General features: G+C 39.5%; 1 protein-coding gene across 2 annotated transcripts in view; it reads right to left on the reverse strand.

The window, feature by feature from the left end:
* The window catches only part of LOC113420591 (PH and SEC7 domain-containing protein 3), a 175,397-nt gene that overhangs the window by 148,259 nt on the left and 651 nt on the right, over window positions 1-26,487 (reverse strand). For both annotated transcript variants that reach the window (XM_087957494.1, XM_087957495.1), the window contains exon 2: window positions 18,058-18,169. In XM_087957494.1, coding sequence (XP_087813620.1) covers window positions 18,058-18,169 — 112 coding nt within the window. The remainder of the gene's footprint in view (window positions 1-18,057; window positions 18,170-26,487) is intronic.

Raw genomic sequence — 26,487 nt, forward strand, 5'->3', positions numbered from 1 at the left:
CATAACATTATTAAGAATGAATACTTATTCACTCACAATGTATAGCTAGATCAGGGGTGTCAAACTCATGGCATCATGTGACATATCGCTACTTTTTCCTCCTTCACTAAACCGGGCATGGGCATGGCTAGTGTGTAACACATCTGGGCCACGGGTTTCAAGTTTGACACCCATGGCCTTGACATATCTTACCATTCCTAGAGCTCCATCAGCTATTATATTAGAAATAACTTATATTTCAATTCTTCTTTAATTGTCAGAAGATATTATTCTTTATTGGGAGCCTCCTGAACTCTGAGAGAAAAGGTTTAATGCTTTCTTTCCATTTTATTTATGTATTATATTTTTATGCCTCCTTTATTACTTTATAAGTACCTCAAGGCAGCAAACACAATTCTCTTTTCCCCCCATGAGGTGGATTAGGTTGAGAGAGAGTGACTGACCCAAAGTCAAACCAGCTGATTTTCATGTCTAAGGTAGAACTAGAACTCACAATCTCCTGGTTTCTAGGCCAGCACTTTAACCGCTATACCAAATCGGGCTTGTAATACAGACAGCGCCTTTGCCAGGTGGAACTAAATTTGGGGGAAAAATACATCTCCTGTCATCAATAGCTACTTCTTCATGCAGTCCTATAACCATATCAGGCAGGATGATAATACTAGTAGAGTCAGGTCTCATCAGAGAAGAATTAAATTCCCTTCAAAAGCATAAAGAAGAAAAACCAAAAGATAAAATTGCAAAAACCAAAAGGCAAAAGTATAGTTGAATTAAAAGAACTATTCTTTGGTAAGATAATAATACCATCAACTTTTAGAGCAGGGACTTTTAGAACTTCTTTTTTGTTCCTTTTTGTCCATATTTGTTTCCCACACCCCTTATTTTTTAATCAGTAATCTTCCCCATTTGCCTTGGATAGCCTAAAAAGTAGAAAAGAAATCTAGTATCTCCTTTTCAACTAACATTTTATTAAAAGCATAAGCTCTTTGGTGAGTTGCAGTTTCCTTCATAAAAAGCAAGCTGCAGCTAATCAAAACGTATGTTTTTGAGTACGATTTATTAGTTGGGGGGAAAAAATATGCTACCAGACTCCTCTTGATTTTTTTGGGCTACCATAAACTACAATGACTCCCCTCTAACAACAGGTGAAGGTTCATGGGTACATTCATTTACACTATTTGCAGGGCTGACGAAATCTATTATCTCTCATTTCCATTATGCTGCTGTTAACAGGAATGTTATGATTGCTAATTACATTGTGCCTTGGCTCTTTTTTCCCTTTTTAATAAAACCTCTCAAGAAGAAAATAATTAGAATTCGGTTTACATCAAAGGACATATTTTGTAATTGACTTTATCCAACCGGAATCTGAAGCAGGTGAAAAGCCAAAGCAATCAAAAAAAGAGCAGCAGATTCCCACATGCATCCCTTTCCAGCATCCCTTTCCACGGTGGTTCATCAATACAAGTGAACGGATCAGTCCATTTTCCACTCTTGTTATTTTTCTTTGTCTTCATTCATAAATCCACTCCATCCTATCTGCATTCACCTGCCAGGGTTGGAGGGAGGGGCGGTGTTCTTTAAAGTATGGTCCATGTGGAAAAACATGCAGTTAAGACTCCAGCCTGCTGTTTTAAAACACCTTTTGTGACATTGCTTAAGCCAAAACTGCAATCAAGCTGCAGGGAGCAGCAAAATACAGAGAATGGCTGCGTGCCAATGAGCAAGGAAGTGTGGTTTCGAAATGCAGAGCATACAAGCAATTGCTACCTGATCATTTCAAAATCAAGCCTCCCATCCCATCTTTTATTTGAGGAAATCCTACATGAGGTCATTGTTATAGGCCAGCAAAAAGACTCTCAGTAAATCCAGAGTAGGAAATATATATATTTTTATGGTTAAACAGGCCTGTACTTCTGCAGTATTTGGGATGGGAGGTAGTTGTCTATAATCCCCATCTATGCTGAGACTTTTTTGGGAGGGGGAAGAAAGATAAATGGGCTATTGTGCAAGGAATTTCTTATGGACATACTGTTTCACCCCGTTTCTCTCTCCTCTTCTCTGTTCTGTCCTTCCTAAAGGGAAGAAGAGCAAAGCATCCAGACAGGGATGGAACAGGGCAGGGGTGATAAGTTCGATTTCATTCAGGGACGCATCAGGGTTGTGTTAAACCTCGAGGGGCTGGGGAGGGGCGTGGCTGGGGTGGGGCATGGCCAGCTTGACATCACTCATGTCAGGGGGCCCTTGTGGTGGCCCGGCCGGGGTTGAGGGGATCCTTTCCCAGGCTCCATTTTCAGCCACAACAGCCTCCTGCAGCCCTCTGCCAGTGAAAACGGAGCCCTCCCAAGCTGCGTTTTTGCTGGCAGAGGCCCTGCGGGCTGGTACTTCGCTATTTCCAGAGCAGCCCGGTGGGCCAGATCTAATCACACCGCAGGCCAAATCCAGCCCGCAGGCCTTGAGTTTGACACCCCTGGAATAGGGTGAGAAAGGGATGGCAATGAGATTAGGAATCAGTACAGGTAGCCCTTGACTTACAACCATTTGCTTAACAATGATTCAAAGTTTTGACGGCCTCAAAAAATGTGACTTACTCGCGCTTACAACCATCGTAACACCCTCATAGTCATGGAATTGCAATTTGGGCACTGAACAACTGGCTCGCATTTATAACTGGTTTTTGTGTCCTGCAACGGTATGACCTGATTTGCAACCTTTCTTGCCAATTTCCAACAAAAAAAACCCACTCACTGGGGAAGCTGGATTCATTCAACAAATCACATGATTTGCTTAACGATCGTGTGATTCGCTTAATAACCATTGTAAAAATTGTTGTAAATTCAGGTCCAACTCAAGTTATGACAGAAATTCCAGCTTCAATTGTGGTTGTAAATTGAGGGTCGTCTGTATGGGAGCATCAGGTTCAGAGTGGCCTAGTGCTACCCATTAAGGCATCTTTTCCACATATGCCCAATATTCGCATCTCATTACAGGGAGTCATTTTATTATTTCTACTTTAAATATAGGTTATTCATTTCTGTGGTGAAATGATGCCTTTGCCTAGACAAAGGCACTGTGAACTGTTGTTGTTTTGCTTTGCTTTGTTCTGTTTGCACAAACTGCTTTACTTCTACATTGGTGATGCTGCTAGAAATTAAGAAGTTGAAATGTATAATTGTGCAGGCTTGGAGTTTGTCATAACTTGCAAATTTTATCTCGTTGGACACAATCAGGAATGTAAGAAGCAATTGAAAAATGTGCAATGACAGTGAGGGGTGTGTGGAATGTTAATTGTGTGCTTAAGGACTGAGGTAATAAACAAGGTTGCCTTAAAAGCAGGATCTTAAGTTCAAGTTGATTCTGCAACTGTTATGCAGAAAAGCAACTTACTGTGCCACAAGCAAGGAATAGAAGGAACCAACATAGGATTTCTGGCTAATAAATCCTTAAGTTTGAAAGAAGTTTTTGTTTCTATCACATAGTTTAGTATGCACAATAGCTATGAGATATCAAAAAGTGTTTTTTTAATATAAATATAATAGCTTGTGAGTTATAATTTGAAAAACCCAAAGTTAAGTGAAGTATTTTCCACACAGTCCTTAAATAGCCAAAGCCAAGCCAATACAGGTAGTCCTTGACTTATGAGCACAATTGAGTCCGAAACTTGTTGCTAAGCAAGACAGCTATTAAGTGAATTTTACGACCTTTCTTGCCATAGTTGTTAAGTGAATCGCTGCTGTTGTTAAGTGAGTAACACGGTTGTTAAATGAATCTGGCTTTCCCATTGACTTTGCTTGTCAGGAGATTGCAAAAAGTGATCAAATGACCCTGGGACACTGCAACCTTTGTAAATATGAGTTGCTAAACATCTGAATTTTGGTCACGTGACAATGGGGATTAAGCAATATTTGTAAGTGTGAAAAATGGTCATAAGTCACTTTTTTCAGTCCCATAAGTATCAATGGTCACTAAGAGTATGGTTGTAAGATGAGGACTACCTACAGGTGAAACTCGAAAAATTAGAATATCGTGCAAAAGTTCATTTATTTCAGTAATGCAACTTAAAAGGTGAACCTAATATATGAGATAGACTCATTACATGCAAAGCAAGATAGTTCAAGCCATGATTTGCCATAATTGTGATGATTATGGCATACAGCTCATGAAAAACCCAAATCCACAATCTCAGAAAATTAGAATATTGTGAAAATGTTCAATATTCTAGGCTCAAAGTGTCCCACTCTAATTACCTAATTAAGCCATTACACCTGCAAAGGGTTCCTATGCCTTTAAATGGTCTCTCAGTCTGGTTCAGTAGGAATCACAATCATGGGAAAGACTGCTGACCTGACAGTTGTGCAGAAAACCATCATTGACACCCTCCATAAGGAGGGAAAACCTCAAAAGGTAATTGCAAATGAAGTTGGATGTTCCCAAAGTGCTGTATCAAAGCACATTAATAGAAATTTATGTGGAAGGGAAAAGTGTGGAAGAAAAAGGTGCACAAGCAGCAGGGATGACTGCAGCCTGGAGAGGATTGTCAGGAAAAGGCCATTCAAAAGTGTTGGGGACTTTCACAAGGAGTGGACTGAGGCTGGAGTCAGTGCATCAAGAGCCACCACACACAGACGGATCCTGGACATGGGCTTCAAATGTTGTATTCCTCTTGTCAAGCTGCTCCTGAACACCAAACAACGTCAGAAGCGTCTTACCTGGGCTAAAGAAAAACAGAACTGGTCTGTTGCTTAGTGGTCCAAAGTCCTCTTTTCTGATGAGAGAAACTTTTGCATCTCATTTGGAAACCAAGGACCCAGAGTCTGGAGGAAGAATGGAGAGGCACACACTGCAAGATGCTTGAAGTCCAGTGTGAAGTTTCCACAGTCTGTGTTGATTTGGGGAGCCATGTCATCTGCTGGTGTTGGTCCACTTCATTAAGTCCAGGGTCAACGCAGCCGTCTACCAGGAGATTTTGGAACACTTCATGCTTCCTTCTGCAGACGAGCTTTATGGGGATGCTGAATTGATTTTCCAGCAGGACTTGGCACCTGCCCACACTGCCAAAAGCACCAAAACCTGGTTCAATGACCGTGGGATTACTGTGCTTGATTGGCCAGCAAACGCGCCTGACCTGAACCCCATAGAGAATCTATGGGGCATTGCCAAGAGAAAGATGAGAGACATGAGACCAAACAATGCAGAAGAGCTGAAGGCCGCTATTGAAGCATCCTGGTCTTCCATAACACCTCAGCAGTGCCACAGGCTGATAGCTTCTATGCCATGCTGCATTGAAGCAGTAATTGCTGCAAAAGGGGCCCAAACCAAGTACTGAATACATATGCATGCTTCTACTTTTCAGAGGTCCGATATTGTTCTCTGTACAATCCTTGTTTTATTGATTGCATGTAATATTCTAATTTTCTGAGATTGTGGATTTGGGGTTTTCATGAGCTGTAAGCCATAATCATCACAATTATGACAAATCACGGCTTGAACTATCTTGCTTTGCATGTAATGAGTCTATCTCATATATTAGGTTCACCTTTTAAGTTGCATTACTGAAATAAATGACCTTTTGCATGATATTCTAATTTTTTGAGTTTCACCTGTATATCCTGGTAGCTCTTCGCCCCACTACATCCCTTAATTAATAAAAACAGTGTGGGGCAGTGGTCAGAGAATTAGGATTTGGGGGACAGGTTCATATATAATGATAGAAACTCTCCAACTTCTTTGGGCTAATTGCTATCTCTCAGCCCACTCTACCTCCAAGGTTGTGGTCAGAATGAAATGGGAAGAGTTAAATCTAGAGAAACACCATTTGTGCTCCATGAGAAACATTAAGGAAGGAAGTCTAACAACTAAATTAATAAAAGCGCAATGCAAAGCATTTGGTACACTCAGAAGCACTGTGCAGACATTAAGCAGTATTATTATTTCATGCCAGGCCCTGTGGCAAAGACTTTGCTTCTCTAAAGAAGAATTTAAGGACTATTTATCAGCTGGAAACAAAGGCATAAGGCCATCCCACCTGATTATGCACTCACACAAAATGAAATCCACAACAGTATTATTCTATGGCCTGAAAATGCAGTGCAGCCAGCCCCATATCACCACTAGCCTTTTCAGCACCCACCGATGATGATGATTATGATAATAATTGATTGAAAGGTTCTCTGCAATTGCCAGAGAAGTGTCCAAATGTGGGGTTCCCCTCAGGCAGTAAAGTTTAAAAAAAAAAAGCCACCAGCTCTTTAAGGGATGCCCCTCCCCCTCTCCATCAAGCCACAGAGCATCATGTCTGGTTAAAGCAGCGATCGCATCACGTCAATCCTTCCTCCCCCCCTCCCCAACCCACGCAAAATAACTGTTTCCCAAAAAGAGGAACACGATTCAGATGCTAATTCACCACAGAGAAGCAGGGAGGCAGCCAGGGGTAGTAAAACCGAACGGCGTAAGTTCTTCACTACCCACTCCAGGTAACCATTTTGTTATGATTCCACCCCCTTCTTCTCCCCCCACCATCCGCACACATACATCCTCACCTCAACATTTCAAATTTGAACGTATTAATAGTATCGGAGTTCTGCAGCTGCATAAGAAAAGTGAGCCACAAAGCAAACTCAGCTTGGAAGTAGCCACAAGCCTTCCTAATGTGATATATATAGATATATAGATAGAGATAGATAGATAGATAGATAGATAGATAGATAGATAGATAGATAGATAGATAGATAGATAGATAGATAGATAGATAGATAGATATCCTTAAGAATTCATAACTTGACAGAGCACTGGAAGCTGTATATTTATATATATACATATATACAGATGTATATATATGTGTATACATGATCCGTTGTGCCTGCAACAATTCCTCCCCTAACTGAAATGTTCAGAAATTGCCGCAGGCCACTTAACTGACAGAGGCATCAACCTGAGGAAGCAAAACATCTGACAAAGCTAAAGAGATGAACAAAATGGTTTGACATCCGTGTTGTGAGTGTGCACATGGGTCTTAGAAAGTCCTACCCTGCTCAACAAGAACAAACAGATATCATTTGGCTGAACAGAGGCTGAATCTACTCACAAAGGTTACTGTAGCTCCAGCAGTTACCCATTGGTCAGTGAAATCATCAGTGTATCTAATAAGGATTCCAGCTTATGGTAAACGCTGCCCGTTCTAAATCAACTGGAATCAGCATAGTTTCAAATTTCCTGGCTGAGGCAGCGCCAGCAGCCTCACGGGCGCTCTGCAATGCACACAGGCTGATGTCAATGGAAGCCTTCTGAGCATTATGAAATGGGGGAGGAGGGGGAGAAAAAGGACCGCAGTTGCATTCCTGCTACAGCTGAAAGCGAGCCCACCTAGGCTACCTTAAGGCAGCAGAGCTACCGTAAACTTCTTTCTTCTTCTTCTTTTTTTAATCTGGCAGAGATGATTTTTCCAACAACACTATCCGGTGAAAAGAGAGGGAACTGTATTCCATATCTGCAGCAGCAGCGGCACCAGCAGCAAGAGCCGCAGAAGAAGAGCAATGGAATGACATTGGAAAATTCGGTCTTACTCAGCAGCAGAGGCTCCGTGACAGCATAGGTACTTTATCAAAACGGAGCTTTTTCTTTGAGGAGCGTGCAAAAGATGAAGGGACAGTTTGTCACCCCACAGCCCTCTCCTGTTAGAAAGAAAGAAAGAAAGAAAGAAAGAAAGAAAGAAAGAAAGAAAGAAAGAAAGAAAGAAAGAAAGAAAGAAAGAAAGAAAGAAAGAAAGAAAGAAAGAAAGAAAGAAAGAAAGAAAGAAAGAAAGAAAGAAAGAAAGAAAGAAAGAAAGAAAGAAAGAAAGAGAAAGGGAGCCTACGTGTGCACAACAAATTCAAGGTGAACAATAGAATTTTATGTGTATTTGGACTTTGGGAAACTGCATGCAAAGCACAAAACAAAGGATTGTTCTGGGGAGATAATTCAGATATTTGTATAAAAAGAAAAGGGCAGGTTTCTAGATCTCATGGTTTTGTCATTAACATCAGATCTCCAGTAGTTGGGCGATTTTTCACTCCATGTCCAGTTTGATAATGAATGTACAATACTGCTGATACAGGTAGTCCTTGACTTATAACAGTTTGCTTAGTGACTGTTCAGAGTTTCAATGGCACAGAAAAATGTGACTTGTGACCACTTTTCACAGTTACCACCTTTGCAGCATCCCTACGATGTGGTCAAAATTCAGATGCTTGGTAACTTGTTCATATTTATGACTGTTGCTGTGTCCCAAGGTCATGCAATCACCTTTTGCAACTTTCTGACAAGCAAAGTTAATGGGGAAGCCAGATTCACATAACAACTGGGTTACTAACTTATTAACTGCTGTGATTCACTTAACAGCTATGTCAAGAAAAGTCGTAAAATGGGTCAAAGCTCACTTAGCAAGTATCTCACTTAACAACAGAAATTTTGGGCTCAGTTGTGGTTGTAAATCAGGAGCTACCTGTATTTATAATTATTCTAAAAGAATTACTGTCCCCTTAGTATACAATCTATACAGTGCTATCAGAGAGCATACAGAGCCAATAAAAATATTGTCGCTAATGTTTCTTTTCTTGAGCAGCAACGTTTGTATGCTACACATGGGAAAGTCTGTAGAACACATAAATTAAGACAAGCAAAGGCAGCTGGATTGCAGTATGCAACTGAACAAGGAGTGGTTGCAAATAAATCTAAAGTAAGCATATTAGTATTATTTGTAGCAGACAGGACATAGCAATGGTTTATCAGTCCACAAATTGTTTTAACTTTGGCTGCTACTAATTACATGGGTCTCACAGGACAACTTGCGCAAAAGACCTAAGGTAAAAATGTTTCTTTAAAACGAAGCAGACATAATAGAGAATATAGTTACAACAATCAAGGACTGCATGTGGGCAGTGCAATAATTCTAATTCTCTGAGAGTTCAAACTGCACTCAGCCGTTCTCATGGGAAAGTCAAGGACTCTGTTGTAGTAGATAAAATCCTTTGATTGCAGAAACTAAACAGCCACAGCAACTACAATCAGCTTCAACAGAACGCAGTGATACACGTGTGTGGGAGCCTGAGGTCTAAATCTTCAGTTTCTTTCTCTCTCCCCTTCTTCTTTCTTGTAACAAATCTTCCTGCAGCTCTTTTGGCAGGCTGGACTGTTGATGGTCCCAGCACTGTGTTTATATAACAGTCTGGTGTGGTCTCAGGGTTCTCGTTTTTTTCTGCCTTGCCAGTTCTAGCCGTCACAAAAACACTGAAGAGAAGGAGACTGAAGGCCAAATTAAATGTGTGTGTTTGATAAACATGAGGAGCAGGTGGTTCCCTTTTATTCTTTTTAAAGCAGACATGGAAAAAAGTGGAAGGGGGTACCTAGGTACAAGGCTGTGGTATAATGATGGTATTTGAAGCTGACGAGTCTGACAAACTTCTAGGATAAAAGGGGAGCTGAGGTGAAAAAAAGGAAGTATGAGGTGGGGAAGGAGGCTAGTTTTACTCCCATCTTCCACCCCAATTCATGAAAGCTGAGGTACTTGGATACTCCAGGTTGTGAACTCCAGCATATTCTGGAAAAAAAACCAAGGTGAATTTCTGATGGCCACCAAGCATCTAAGGCAGTGGCCCTATTTCCACCCAACCAAGCTTCCCACTTTCCTCTGCCTTCTCTTTCTGTTCTCCTCCCCATCCTTTTTTCCCTGCTATTCCCAAACCAATACAGTTTGTCCTCGACTTATGACCACAACTGGGCCCAAACATTCTTTTGCTAAGCAAGACAGTTGTTAAGCGAGTTGTGCCCCATTTTACGACCTTTTTTGCCACACCTGTTATGGGAACCACTGCAGTTAAATGAATCCTGTGGTTGTTGGGCGAATCTGGCTTCCTGCATTGATTTTGTTTGTCAGAAAGTGACAAATGGTGATCACATGGCCCTGGGGACACAGCAACCGTCATAAATATGCCAGCTGACAAGTGCCTAAATTTTAATCCCATGACTCTGGGAATGTTAAAACAGCCATAAGTGTGAGAACCAGTCAGAAGTCACTTTTTTCAGTGCCGTTGTAACTTTGAATGGTCACTAAACGAATGGTTGTATATTGAGGATTACTTATACTTCATTAAACTTACAATGTGTTTTCTTTTCTTTCCATCTGGTATTCCTCTACACCAGGGCTGTCAAACTCCTGGCCCATGGCAGGATGCATTACTTGCTGACTACACCCAGTTTAGCAAAGTGGGAGAAAGTCCAATTACATCATGTGATGACGCTGTGACAACGTGAGTTTGACACCCCTGCTCTACGCAGTCAAGGATGATAGAAGAATAGATTCTAATGAAATGCAGGAAACCTATAGGTTTGGATCCTCTGGATGAAATCACACATCACACTAGACAAAAGGAAGTTAATCTGCCAATAGCTCCTCAGAATGTCTGAATCTAGCCACTGTAATTTCCAAACCCTGGTTTATAGCTCAACATATACAGAAAACCAAGTCTTTGGCACTATGCTACATGTTTGGTTCACAGTTCTCTTTTCAATCTGGTTGTTTATCTCATAAAGGAGGTGGGAAAGGAAATGCAATTAACTCTTAACTAGTTTACTGTAGATGTTTCCTCAATTAAGTATGATTCCTACATCCGGCAGAAGAATATGCTTTGGAAACAAATCTGCACCAGACACATTCCCCAAAGTGTTTCTCAGTTATTATCTCTGTGAGTTATAGTTCTGCTATAGGGACAAGGCCAGCTGGGTGACTCTAAGCCAAACATTAGTCAGTTACCAAACTCTTACCAAGATACCTATAGGGACTTTCCTATGTACAGTTTTCACTAAGAATAAAGACAGATTCAGAGGCACCAGGAAAAAAAGTTTTAAGTGATATAACTTCAGGTGGAATTTTCTTTAATTTCCAAACATTAAAGAAATAACTTTTATATATTGATAACTATGGAGGTGAAACTTCTTAAAATCTTACTCCAGTTTAATGCAAGCTTGCTTGATCACAATCTAAGCAAACGTGTTCACTTTAAATTTTAATAAACAAGGTTTAATCAAATAATCAGTGTCACCAATAATCTGAAAAATTGAATTGCACTAAAAGACTACTACAAATATTAGAACAACAAAGGTTCTAAGCTAAAGGTTTTAGCAAAACCTCTTGGTATAAAGAAAGTAAAAGGATCAATTTTCTTTCCAAAACATGTTGCTTTTCTGAGGAAAATTACTTATTGTTTTCCTGCTAACAGTTAACAGTTTTTGAAGGGTACTATTTCTCCCTATCCTACTAAGATGGCCACTAGTATTATACAGGAGAAAGTCCTCTACTTATAAATATTCTTCATTTCAAATTCTAACTTCTATTTAAGATAATCAGAATAAGAGTCTAATTATTACAAGGGAAGAATCTCAGAACCGGGGGATAAAGAGGACTTGGGGCTGATGGACAAATTGGGGCTTTAAATATAAGTCAATGTTTTTCAAACTTGGCAACTTTAATGTGAGTGGACTTTTACTCTCAGAGTTCCTAAGCCAGATGTCCAGGTTCATACATCTTAAAAGTTGTCAAGTTCAACCAAATGTTGGTATAAATTGATAGGTGGATGATTGTAATGTCTGTATCATTTAAAAGGGACCAACACTTTGAATTTTTTTGTATACTTTAGACCAGTGTTTCTCAACATTAGCAACTTTAACATGTGTGGACTTCAACTCCTAGAATTCCCCAGACAGCATTCTGGGAATCCACACATTTTAAAGTTGCCACGACTGAGAAACCCTGTTTTAGGCTCCAGTATCTGTCTTTATGTAATGAATTGTGCCTGGCATATACACACACACATCATTCACAGGTCTCTTTAATAACAATAAGAGCTGGTCCATTAAAATGATTAATTGAATTATAATGTAATTACTTGTTTTAATTAATTTAACTTTGAGATTGTCTTTATGGTATTTCAACTGGTATCACTGCATTTGCTGACTGCTGGTTCCCATGATAATGGAAATGCAGGCAGCTGAGCTGGTTGCCAGTTTGCTTCCATGTGCAATTCAAGGGGCTGATCATCACCTATAACATCCTTCAGGTCATAGGACTTGGTTATCTGAGAGACCAGTGGTTTCTGCACATCCAATGAGATCAGTAGTGGACAGCCACTCCAGGTCCTGTCTATTAAATACTGTCACCTGTCAAGGGCCCTGGAAATGTACCTTCTCTGTTGCAGTGTCTGCCCTCTGGAATAGATCCCCCCCGGAAATACATATGGCTCCCATCTTACAAGAGTTCATGTAAGGGAAAGTATTTAAACCATGGTTGTGCTTCAAATTCAGTTGTTGAACCTTTGGTGAATACATGTTTGCTCCAGTCATATGGGTAAATTTTCTTTTTTACTATATTTGTTTTCTTACTTTTAATTATGTAAGCCACCCAGCATCACTTGGGAGTTGCACAGCCTTTAAAAGTTAATAAATACATATTTACTTTTCAACTGTTTTCTGGACAGTGTAATAGTCTGCATAAAGGATTGGAAAACTACCTAGTTAAGGCACGCATATTTAACCGTGCCACATGAAAGTGATACCTTTACACACATGAGAACTAATTCACTGTCTAGTTTGTATTTTTATCTTGTTTTTAAAAATTCAATTATATATGTATATTATTATTACACATGACGTAATTCACTGTCTTCAACAATATGAGATCCTTAGAATGCTAGATGCAATTGCTCAAAAATTTAGTCCATTTTATCCAATCGTCTGTCAGACAACCATAATGTGATGTCACCATATATTTTCTCACAGTAAATGGCTTGCTTGATTGTTTCATGCAATGCTGAGGGCCTGTGAATAATCTGCTTAGGTATCACAGCCAAGCAATACTATCTAAGATACCATTACATTTAAATGTATGTCAAGCAAGTATGTTTGCAAACTGAGGAAGTCAGATCTAACTCAAAAGGAATTACATTTAGAAAAGATAAAGTTTCAAGAGAAGAAATGAAATGAATTTCTTCATTTGTGCAATTCCCAAATGAAAAGAAGTGAAAAAATCAAAACAAGTAGTGTTTTGATGAACATGAAGCTATCTCTGATAAGTCAATGACATTTTGGCAGAAGAAAAATCCTTAAAGAAAAATACTGATCAGGTGATCAATGAAGCTATTTTTTATCACTGGTGCTATTTTGGTTAGTGATAGCTTGCTGCTGCTAAAAAAAACTTCAAGTAGGCCAATTTGTAAGATTTTCTTCACTGAGACAAAGTTGGTTTATTAAATTTCAGTTTTCCTGCATTTCCTTCTATGTCTCCAAGAAATGTCCAGTTGTTGGGACTGTGCATATTTGCTTAAGTAAACAGTTAAAAGACAAATGACTGACCAACTACTTTACTTAGTTGCTTTAAAATCCCTACTATTAAGTTGTCTAATCACAGCTGTCTTTCCCTTCCCATCTACACTGATTTGTATCCTCAGCACCACATTTAGAGTGCTATGGTTTCAGAAGGAGAGGTTGAGTTAGTAGAATCATTTCAGGCAAAAGCGTTCCATAAACAAATATCACATTAAAAATTCTGCCTGGCACCAGCCAAGCTCTGAAAGAAGGCAAATATTTCTTATGAGGCACTTCAGAGTTTTTTTTTTTCACTTGAAAAATCAATGTTTTTACAATCTCCCCAAAGAATCAATGGCGTCTTTCTTCTCCATTCGTTTAGAATAAATGCTCTTTTAGTTTTCATGAGCTAAACTTCTTTCTTTAGTGTTTTTTTTAAAGAATGAGTGGCTCTGTGTGCCTGTGGGAGGTGGTATTAGAAAGTTCATTCCACAAGACTGACAAACTTTGCCAATGCTCAAACACAGAAGCTAACTAGCAGTCGTAATTATTTTGAGAATTACCCCATAGGTTGCAGAAGGCAGCTATAGACAGAACAAAAGACCACAACAGTTGTTACTGCAGTGATCCTCTAGATATCCATTCCCAGAATTTTTCAACCAGCAGTAAATATTCATCAACCATCTCTCAATTATCTACAGTTAATCCTTGATTTACAGCCAGTCACTTAGCAACTCTTTGAAGTTAGGACAATACACTCCCCAAAAGGGGGCTGATGACCTGATTTCAAAGTTACAGTGGCCGTGCCTCCCTCCCATAGTTCTGTCATTGTATTTTGGGCCCTTGGTAACCAGCCCACTTTTATAGCTGTTTGCAGTGTCCTGTGACCACAATTTTCTGTATTTTCTGGTGTTTATTTCCAGTTTCCAACAAAAAGAGCATTATTGGATATATTGAATTCATTTAATGACTGCATTGTTCACTTAATGGTTGCTTCATGTACTTAATAATTACTGCGAAGTGTCGTAAAATCAGGTACGTTCATGTGGGTGACTCACTTAAAAATAACAACTTATGATCACAATTCTAAGCTCAATTACACTTGCAAATTGAGGATTACTGTACCTAGTTTTAAGGCTGGAAGCAAAGCAGAAGTTCTTTAGCTAACTGAAAAAGAATGATAGAATAATGACTGCTCATTCCAGCTTTCCCCAATTCTCTTTTAAGATCTGTATTATGAGAGAAATCAAAAAGAAAACTATGCCTTGCAATCCAGAAATCCTGAAAATCCATTGTGAAGGTCAGTGTCCAAATTGATACAGTAGACCTATGTTCCTCAACTTTGGGAACTTAAAGATGTATGGATCTACTTCCAGCTATGCTGACTGGGGAATTCTAGGAATTAAAATCCACACATCTAAAAGTTCCCAAGGTTGACAAACACTAGATTATTGCTATTACTATACTAGGAAATTAACAGGTCAGTTAATTCCAAAGTTTCAGAGGGCCCATTTTCATGTTTTCAACGAAATAAAAACTACTTCAGGTAAATGGACTTACCTCTCCTCCTTCCTTCCTTCCTTGCAGTTTCCTTTGATGTATTTTATTCACAGTTCTTTGTTTTTGTTTATTTAACAAGTGGACCCTTTATTAAAGTTATTAAGGTTGGACATCATTATTGGCAATTTCTACATGCCTTAGGTCTGCGAGCCCAGTTCAGTCCCCCAAACTGATTGATTGATTGATTGAATGTCTGTTAACATTCATTGATAGCACAGTGGTTACATTAACTAGTTTAACTCAGTTGCTGATTCCATCCATATTTGTTTGTGTGTATGTGTGCATATGGTGGGATGATGTAGCTTTTAACTGTTGATAGCCAGACATGAAGCCGAAAGCACCAGCCTGAGGATGGGGAGTGGGACCTTGCCGAAACATCACCAAGATACTCTTAATCTTATATGGGAAAAGACCCGAACACACCTAGACCTACATACCTGTACCCGTGAAAATCTACGAAAACAAATATATATATATATGTTTTCTTAAGTTTCAGCGGTACTTACATGTATGGTATTCGGCTTGGTTGGGTATTTTCCCACGTCGTGTAGTTGTTCTTTTAAAGTTGTAGCAACGTTTCAGCAGAATCTCATCTGCCATCATCAGGCTTCTGTATTGTGTCCGTCTGTGGGTCAGACTTTTACAGTGGTTTCAAATTTTACACTGCAACATAATAGAAACCCAGAAGATGAACAGACCTATGGAACAGCTGTCCTGCCCTACATAAGAGGTACCACAGACAAAATTAGTAAGGTACTACACAGACATCACATCAGGACTGCCTTCAAAACAGACAGAAAAATAGCAGCCATCCTTAGCAACCCCAAAGATAAAATTGACCTGGAAAACCAAGGCATATCTGAAGTCCCCTGTGCATCATGCCCAGCCACATACATTGGACAGACCAATAGAAGAATAAGTACCCGCCTGGATGAACACAAAAATGCAGTCAAAAAGCTGGAACACACTTCCTTACTAGTCCAACACATGGAAGCCACAGGTCATAGCATCAACTTCAATGGCACCAAAACCCTGGCCACTATGGAAAACCCTAGCCACAGAGTCATCAGAGAAGCCATAGAGATTGAAAAAAGACCAGAAAGCATGAATAGAAGAGATGATTCCACCAGGCTGTCAATCATTTGGAAGCCTGCACTCACAAACAAAAAAATCTCCACACCACAAGCCAGGCAAACACCTGGGCACAAACAGATCCCCCTGATACCTCCAGCTCAAACACACCCCAACCAGGCACCCAGATGAAACCCAGCTTCCTAACTAATGATAGCCGTCCATTTACCCGAAGCCAAGCTGCACTAAAGGCCTCCAATAAAGTAACACAATGCTGCCAGCCAATCAAGATACAAAAAGAGCCAAAAAACAGACAGAAGATATTAGAGACACCAATCAAGCAGAACACAGCAAACTCCAAGACCAATAAACACAGACCAAGACTCCCAACCAATCAGGATGAAGAAAATACCATTCTGGCACAGCAATAGGCTGCCCCAAATTTAAATCTGAAACCACTGTAAAAGTCTGACCCACAGACGGACACAATACGAAGCCTGATGATGGCAGTTGAGATTCTGCTGAAACATTGCTACAACTTTAAAAGAACAACTACAATGCGTGGAAAATACGAACCAAGCCGAATACCTATATATATATATATATATATATATATATATATATATATATATATATATATATATATATATATATATATATATATAAAATGTTGTATGTGTATGTGTATGTGTATGTGTATGTGTATGTGTATGTATATATATATATATATATATATATATATATATATATATATATATATATATATATATATATATATATATATATATTATATATATATATATATATATATATATATGGATCTTTGTTATTGTTTCTCGTAGGTTGGTACTGAGCTTTGTGAGTCTCATTCATCACTTCATGAACTCTGAGAAGCACATATATATATATATATAACCAGATCACATACAAATACGCAGAACCTCAGAAATATATATATATATATATATATATATAGAGAGAGAGAGAGAGAGAGAGAGAGAGAGAGAGAGGAGGAGAGGAGGAGGAGGAGGAGGAGGAGGAGGAGGAGGAGGAGGAGGAGGAGGAGGAGGAGGAGGAGGAGGAGGAATGAGAAAGAAAGAGGTAGATGAATAATCCCAAATTTTGCACCCTAGACAATTATATTATGAGAATAAAATGAACATAATGTTTTAATAGAAAATTCTGTAACCTAACAAGTCAACTCTTTCAGTGCTTTGCTTATGTTAGCTAAGGAGTATACCTCTAACAAGGGTCCCTGCTGAATCCAAATCTACACCATTACAGGTAATCCTCAATTTATGGTCAATTACTTAACAACCGCTTAAAGTTATGATACACACACATAAAGTTAATTACAACTCATCCTCAACATTACAGTCACCGCAATACCCTTATACAGTCGCATAATCACATTTTGGGCGCTTGGCCACTGGTTCACATTTCCAACCGGTTGTAGCATCCAGCATCCAGACGACCGTGGGGTTTTTTGCAATGTTTTTTGCCACTTTCCAGCACAAAACACCCATTGGATAAGCTGCATTGGGACTTTAGACCATGCAATTTGTTTAAAAACTATACGATTCTCTCAATGACCACAGAAGCTTGTTTAACTACCATTGTAAACAAAAGAGTCATAAAATCAAGTCGGGTCATAAGGTGACTCAATTTACGGCTGCAACAATTTGCAGCCAAAATTCTGGGCTTCACCGTAGTCATAAGTTGAGGACCATCTGTAGTACAGATGAAAGATGGCAATCATATACATAGTTGAAAGGATTGAAGTTTCTTTTGCCAATTCTTACTTTTTCTCAAAGAAATACATCAATAATGTTATTCTCCATTTATGCAGAATTCGTAATGCACCTGGTTGCTGTCCAGATGCACAGACTTCAGCAACCAGAGTATCCGACTGCATGATCAGTGCCTGGAATTCTGGAAATTGAAATCCACACATCTGGAAGGCACCCGGGTTGGGAAATCTGCACCTTTGCCTCATAAATTCAGAATCAGAATGAGCTCTAAGTTAAAATAATACAATGTGTATAAAGAGTAAGAAGATGGAAGTGGCTTCAGAGTAGAAACGCTGGTGCTTACCAGATTCTGAAGTAGTTTCATTTTCTGATCCACCAAATAAAAAGTCATATTTGGCCTTGGCAACACTCTGGGAATGAGCTGATGCACCATTAACCCAAACAAATGTTTCTCCCTGCAGACAGAAATAGAATGAAAACATGTTCATTTCACCATGACACCTCCCACTAAAAATCCCCCATCTCAAAGCAACAAAAATAGGATTTGGAAAAATACATATACTGGCTTTAAAAGTATCTAAGAGAGAGACAATATTTTGAAGGTTTCTTTCCAGCAGCATGCAACCTCTTTCTCTCTCTCTCTCTCTCTCTCTCTCTTTTTTTTGCAGTTTATTGGTTTTCACTAACTGCTACAGAATTAACACAGCCATCTTAATTACACTGTCTTGAGAAGAAGGATTCCTCTAGAAAGTCTTCATCTATGTATCCTTAAAAGTCTGTTTGCAACCTTCAACTGGGCGAAAGAGTGCACCAAGGGACAACAATGCTTGAACCGAGGTACCCTATCTTCGGGAAGCCTTTGGAAAGACAGTGCCGTGTTCCAAAGACGGCACAGCCTTTCTGAAGAAAAGCACAGCTTTCAAAAGGCTCAGGGAGCCACATGTAGGAAATGTTCCCCACAGAAACCAGGTCTGAAAAGGAGACAGTATAGGCAGCAAGGTGCTTCAGCTTCAGCTGGACGCAAAAGGCAAAAAAGAGTCCATGTGAGGAAGCGGGAGAGAAAGTAGCTGGGCAAATGTATGCTAGCTGGCACTTGCTGAGGTAATTAGCGTTGAGCTCAGGCTGAGGCTTCCCGGGGCGTGGCGAGCAGTCCCAGGACCACATAGTTCACAAGACAAAGAGCAGAGTGTCCAAAAGGCAGAGATGGGTGAGAGACAGGCAAGTGGGAGAAGCTGGAGGCAGTTTCTTGCTTTATTGAGGCTCAGGGCTGGGAGGAACTAAGAGTAGAATGGCTTGGACTGGGCTAGGTATTCACTTAACGACTCATGATTCTCGGTCAACTACTGCAATAGGGAATGCCAAGATTTCTATTTTAAGTTTGCATGGTCACATGACATATTGTTTTATGACCGCTTCACTTAGCAATGGAGATTCCAGTCTCAATTTGTGGTCATCAGTCAAGGACCACCTGAATTGTAAAGTGCTTTTTTTTTTTTAATGGTAACGACAGGTTGTTCATGTCTAGAAGCAAAGCTGCCACCCTTTCTGCCTTACCAACTCTCATCTGCTATAGTAGTAGGATGGTGAACAAGCCATGTATTGGTGCTTCTGGGCTTGTCGAGAAGCTCAAGCAGACACTTTCCCAATTCACTGAACTATAAGGAGGAGAAAATATAGCATAATCAGACTTGCTAAATTGATTTAGGATTCATTAGGATTCAGGAAATCCACTCCATAGGAGGCTCAAACTGCTTTTATTGAGATTGAGTACAATAACTTTGCAGTCGATTGTGCTGTACCTTCTTCTTTTTATATCCAGTGAAACAGAGAGGCCTCTGCATGAGCCGCTTTCAAATATTACCTCATTGCTCTGGATTTAAAGCTGCTTCAGCCCCTAAGATATGGTTCCTGCATATTTCTACCAAAGTCATCTTCATTAGTCTCCGTCCTTTAGAACACCCTGCTTTCTGGCTGGGATCCTCCAGAAGTCCTTTCCTAAAAGTTTGCACAGGAAAAGCCGAATCTAAGTTGGAAAAACGGTCCTGTAGGGACCCAAGTGCCAAGCCATCTAAAGATTTCAAGGTAACAAACCAAAACCTTGAACTGGACTTAGAAGCACGTTGGTTACTAATGACCACAATGCAGCATTGCCTTGTCACTTTTAAATCTGCTATATCCTATTAATTGATGTCAGCTCCATTACACAGACCAAACCAGGAAATCAGCTCTATAAGACGGCTAAAGCTACCGGTACTTTTATTGTAGTTATACAGCTAACGTTAACAGAAATCTGCAAATGTAATTGCTTTATTCCCCACCCCCTTTATACTCATGTGATTTAGGGAGGTGTCTGCTTGGGGATTTATTCAACTTTTTTTCTCTTGTCACTTTGGTAACAGAACTGGACTATCAATATCAAAGTTGACTTCCTTATTCCTTATTCAGCAGATCAACAGTCACCTTATAGTCCGGTTAAAAATTCCAAGTGATTTTTCAAAGGCAGTTTTATGTGTAAGAGCACAATACAGTGGTCGATGCACAAGAAGATCAGTGCATGTTGCCAAAAATTCCAATCCCTAAATTGGCACACCAGCCAAAGTTGGGCAAAGCCCCTCTCCCACTCAGCCACAACCTCCAGCTACTTCTCTAGAAGGTATCACGGAGCAAAGGAGGACCCACTAATCAAAAAACCTCCTTTAAGGAGGAGTAAGACTCTAGCTTAAGGTAAGAATGGAGCTGTGATTAAGCTAGATCAAGCCCCAACCAACAGTAAGTTCCATCATGCAGTTATTTAATCTGACCTTGTTTACATCTATTCTATTCCTTACAGCCTCCCGATACCAGTCTGGGACTTGGCGTTCTTCAACATCCCTAACCCAGCCTGGGTGGCATTGGATGAATTTTATATCAAAGACTCTTTTTATCTGGGAAAATGTTCCAAAGATCAGGCCGCTTGTCTAAGAATAAACTCTGCTGAACTTAGTACAATTTACTTCTTTTAATTGCCTCCTGGTTGTAGCACAGGGTAATAATGGCATGGCACCAGGCTTCTTTTAAAACAGTCCTTGCTTTGTATTCTACCCCATAGAAAGATAGTTCATGGTGAGTTGAAAAAAGCTGAATTAGATATTGGGACAAGAGTTTGAGTGGTCAGTTTCCTTCTCTCAGGAACACTGAATTTCTATTTTTAATCAGTTTTCTAAATTTGCATCAATACATGTTAGTGGATACAATGCAAAATCATGCAGCATCTTGGTCCTAACTACATGTGCTCTTTTTCAGCCATGCTTGCGTGGACACTGTAAACACAGATGTAACATAAACTTTCCAAACGATGCTCCAGCTTCCTTCTGCATCATCTTTGTTTGTGTTTCGAAAAGGGGAACACGAGATCCTGGTGGAATCATTGTTTACATTCTCCATGTTCTTCTTGTATGACTCCTCTGCTACCTTGATTCCTTCAAGCCCAAGACAGGTACAATTATTTTTGCTGTTTCTGAGGTTTGAAAATTGCCTGAGTTATGGTCTAAAGTAAACAAGAAGCTTCAAAGCAATGCTCCAAGTTAACAAAATCCAGTGGCATTTTCAAACCACAGTAATTTTTCATTACTGAAGATGTTTTGTTTGAAGTAGGCCATTTTATGCACTCTTATTCCATTCTGCTGTTTCAGTAAGGCTTTTACTAGACTGGGAAGATCTTCTGATATTACTCCTTTCTTTGTATCAGCCTCTGAGTTGGCAGAATCAGCAATGAGCTGGGACTTTATCAGAATCTGGCTTTTCTCTTAGAAGTTCCATTAAGTCTTCCAGAATCACAAGATTTCTTCAGGCAGCCAAGCTATTTGACTTCCTGTGTTGTTCTGTCATTTTATGAAGAACTTCTGGTTAGAAACTGGTGTGCACAGTAACATAGTTTGATAAGAATGGACAACAGCTAGGGTCTCTGGGTATCGTTTTTTTCTACTACTAATGACCTGATTTGAACTTGTAGAGGGGAGAAAATGGCATTTGAGTCAAATATACACTAGAGACATACAGTACTTTCAATCACACAGTTAAACAAACCTTTACATCTTTCACAAAACAGAAGAGCTATCTGTGGGGAAAAATTCTTCACAATGGAAAGCAGTTTTCCTGATCATTTGCACCGCAAAAACTGCAAACAGATTACATTTATGTTCGCTGTAAAATGTATATGTGTGTGTGTGTGTGTGTGTGTGTATTTGTTTTCTTAAGTTTTCGTGGGTACTTACGTGTGTGTGTGTGTGTGTATGTATGTATGTGTGTGTGTGTGTGTGTGTGTGTGTGTGTGTGTGTGTGTGTGTATATATATATATATATATATATATATATATATATATATATATATATATATATATATATATATATATATATATATATATATATATATATATATATATTATATATTCAGCTTGTATTTCCGCCAGTAGTTGTGCTTTAAAGTTGGCACTGCAGAATCTCATCTGCCATCATCAGGCTTCTGTAGCCTGATGATGGCAGATGAGATTCTGCCCAAACGTGCTACAACTTTAAAAGCACAACTACTATGACGGAAAATACCAGAACAAATATGAATATATATATATGTAATATATATATAAAATATAGATATATATATATATATATATATATATATATATATAATTGTGTGTGTGTGTGTGTATATATATATATATATATGTATATATATATATATGTATATATATATATATATGTGTGTGTGTGTATATATATATATATATATATATATATATATATATATTGATTTGTCTGTTTTAAATGTATGTTTTTTTCTAGAATTATAAATAAATAAATGTGCTTAAGCATTTTCCATTTTTCACTTTCTATATCATATAGGTACGCCACCCCTTATTTGTGCACTTTTGTTCAGCAATGGCGAAGTTGGCTGGGGGATTATGGGAACTGAAATGTACACATCTTAAAATAATTCAGACTGGGGAAAGATGGCTGTTATGTACAAAACAGAATCTAGAAGTACAATCAGGAAATCACTGTGGTGAAGGCATGAAAATGGCACACTGCATACCCAGCCTCAGATCACGATTCAAGCGAACTTATTTCTCAGAAATCTGCGTAAAATTGGGTTACATAAGACAGGGTTGTGAAGCAGGAAATCTAGGTCTGGTGTAGTGGTTAAGGCACCAGGCTAGAAAGCAGGAAACCATGAGTTCAAGTCCTGCCTTAGCTATGAAAGCTTGCTGGGTGACTTTGGGCCAGTCATGATCTCTCAGCCTAACCTGCCTCACAGGGTTGTTGTGGTGGTAAAAATAGATAGGGGAAAGGAGTATTAGGTATGTTTTGCTGCCTTGTGTTACTTATAAAGTAATAAAGGCAGAATAAAAATATAATAAATAAATCTTAGACTACAAATAATTCTCGACTTACAACAGTTCGCTTAGTGATTGTTTGAAATTACAATGGCACCTTAAAAAGTGTCTTATGACCATTTTTCACACTTATGCCTGTTGCAGCATTCTCCCATGGTCACGTGATTTACATTCGGATGCTTGACAACTGACCCACATTTATGACGGTAGCAGTGTCTGGAGTCACGTGTTTACATTTTGCTATATTCTGACAAGCAAAGTCAATGGGAAAACCAGATTTACTTAACAGCCATGTTACTAACTTAACTGCAGTGATTCACTTTAACAAATGTGGCAAGAAACGTCGCAAAATGGGGCAAAACTCACTTAACAAATTACTCACTTGGCAATATAAATGTTGGGCTCAATTGTGGTCATAAGTCGAGGACTACCTATACTACTATAAACTCACAAATGGGCCTCAGACGAGCCTCTTTTTCAGAGATTCAAAATACTTCTGCCAGATCACTTTTAACAGCTGACTCAGACAGTATATGCCAATAGGAATGAAGCCAAACAAAGCCATCCATATCGAATTATCAAGGGATCAGCTGATTTCAGTGGGATCCAGCTAAGATGGATGCAAACAGAGACATTTCATATTTTAAAGTCATCTCTTTTTTTTTTGCCACAACTACTTTTATGCATCATGCTTGGATTCACTGCTTTACAGGCACACATGTTCAAACAATAAGACATGTACAACAGGAAGTCATCTCACTCAGCCTCTAGCAGCATTGCCAAGTATTGGAACAGCAAAACTTTGGCTGGTGGGATATGTTCTATTCAATGGGTTTTATCTTGGATTACTACCTAACCAATGTGCAGTATCCTGAAGATGTCAGTCATAATTAGGCCTGGTCAGCACATAGAAAGAAGACCACACAGTCATTCCAGATGTGTAGGACAGACTGAGAAATAAATACCATCCTGGAAAAAGAGCAATGGCAACTCATTTTCATGCTATTGCCATCTAAAAGTACAATCAGGAAGTCGATGTGGTGAAGGCATGAAAGCTGCACACTCTGCATACTGCCTACCAAAAAATGCAGCTGTTTCTATCTAGGTACCAGGAGATGATCTTCTGAATGGAAGGTGACCTCACCTTTGCTTATATGATAGGGAACACAATCGTAGTAGACAATAAAGATTACATAAATATGCAAGAAGCATTACTTAGGCAAAGGAGGTGATGCATATTTAAAGACCCAGAAAAAAAAAGATAATATTTGGAAGCAGTTCAGGCAGATACTGCTCTGATTCACTGATAATCAGACTTGCAAAATTCTATTATAGCCAAACTCACTAAGTATAGTTCTGATCTTCCTATAGACTTGATTTCCTGGTCCAGTCTACCTCGTGGGGCTGACAATCATTCTCTAGCACAGGGGCCTCCAACCTTAGCAACTTTAAGTCTGGCGGACTTCAACTCCCAGAATTTCCCAGCCAGCTTTGCTGGGGAAATTCTGGGAGTTGAAGTCCGCCAGACTTAAAGTTGCTAAGGTTGGAGGCCCCTACTCTAGCAAATGGATGGACTGCTCCCTGTGAAACAATTCTCTAAAGAAAAGAGCCAAACCATTCCTCCTTTTAATATTGAAGAGAGCCTGGAATCCTGCTGGGATAAATCAGACATTCCTTAAACATTTGCTTACAGTCCTGCATTATACATAGAAATAAAACGTCTTTCACAATGCTTGGCCTGATGAGAACTGAACTCCAAAACATCCAGCAGGTACCGGGTTGCCTAATTTAGATGGCACTGTGTAGTATTAGCTCACCGATTTGTGACACACATGCTGTCCTACAATCTGGGGTCTTCCATTCCCGTTTCTTTCTGCAGTGCAGAACCCTAGATAGCCACTTTCAAGAAATCAGCTGAAAACTATGCTTTACTCCCCCTTAGAATAATGACTGTGCCTTAATGCCAAGCAGCTGTGAAAACAGAGCCAAATATCAAGATAGCTACCAATGGTTCCTAAGAAGTTTTCCTTTCTTTCAGGAGAAAACTATTGATAAATATTTGAAAGCACCTTGATTGATGAACCTCTTTAGTTCATCTCTGCAATCTGAGTTAAACTGACTTTGATCTCTAAAATTAAAAATAGGAGCCAAACAATCAGATGGAATAGGAAAAAAGCTCTTTTGCATGCTTCTTTGCATATAAGAACAAACAGCGACAGACAGATGCTCACAATCAAGCAGAAAAAAGAGAAGAGACCATATGTACAAAGACCTGTGATCGATTACAAGATGTACAGCCAGCGTGCGCAAATGCAAGGAGCGGAAATGTGTATTTACATATGCTCCACAAATTAACCATTTTTACAGTGTGTGAATAATTAAAAATTGAGGTGCTACATAAACAGGCAGGTCCTGCCCCAATAGGTTTAAAATATCATGCCAGCTCATCCTGTGCATCTCCACTCACAAGAAAGCTTCCTAAATGCAATGGGATTTGCTCTAAGATGAAAGGGTGAAAGATCAGGGAACGGAGATGAAGAAAAGGTGAAGAAAGCGACAACCACAGCAAATGAGATGCAAAAATATGTCAACTTGCAAATTTGTTTTGGCTGCTGAAGCACTTTCATTGTAAATTTTAGGTATCTCTGCACTTTTTAATCCACGGACTATTCTGAAGGGATAGGTAGAAATTAGCCTGATTAAAGTCTGCTTAAAATGCTTTAGGTTAGCATTATAACACTCCAAATTGCAAAGCATATTAACAGGACAAAAATAGTTAAGGGCACTCCTTTATTTATTTTTTTAATGCACAGGTAAGAATGCCAGCGTTTTCACGCCTGCAATAAACCTGGCAAATACATCAGTATTATTGATGGAAGTGGGTGGGGGAGGGGAGAGAAGGAGCAGAAACATGTAATGAGTTCTACAGGGGAAAAAACAATAATAATCCAAGGTTCCTAAATCCAGGGTTGAACTACAAAAGTGGAAGGATATATCATTACATGATTATAATGGTATTCTTTCGCCAAGGGGGAAACTCAGGTGGAACCATCCTGACTCGTTCTCCCACCATTCTTCCCCTCACACCAACCCTAATAGGTAGACGAGTCTAAAAGGCGAGGCGAGTTAACTTCGGGCACCTCTGAATCCGAAGCCGGGTTTCTCCACCTTAAATCGGACTCACTCTTACAGCCAGGCTTGGGTATCCCTTCCCCATCCACCCCCAACCCCTCCGTCACCCTCCACCCCAAAGTCATAAATCTGCTTAAAACGGAGGGGAAAGGGTGGGGGGGAGAGAGAGAGAAAGAGAGAGACTGCCACCAGGACGGCGAAGAGACCTAATTCTTGCAAAGCCGGCTCCGTCTTTGTCTCCCATTCATTTGGGCACGGGGCGGCGGGAGGTA

This window comes from Notechis scutatus, chromosome 2 (assembly GCF_049901735.1).
Source record: "Notechis scutatus isolate UNSWTSFEM ecotype Mainland chromosome 2, rNotScu1.2, whole genome shotgun sequence".
Classification (NCBI taxonomy): Eukaryota; Metazoa; Chordata; class Lepidosauria; order Squamata; family Elapidae; genus Notechis; species Notechis scutatus.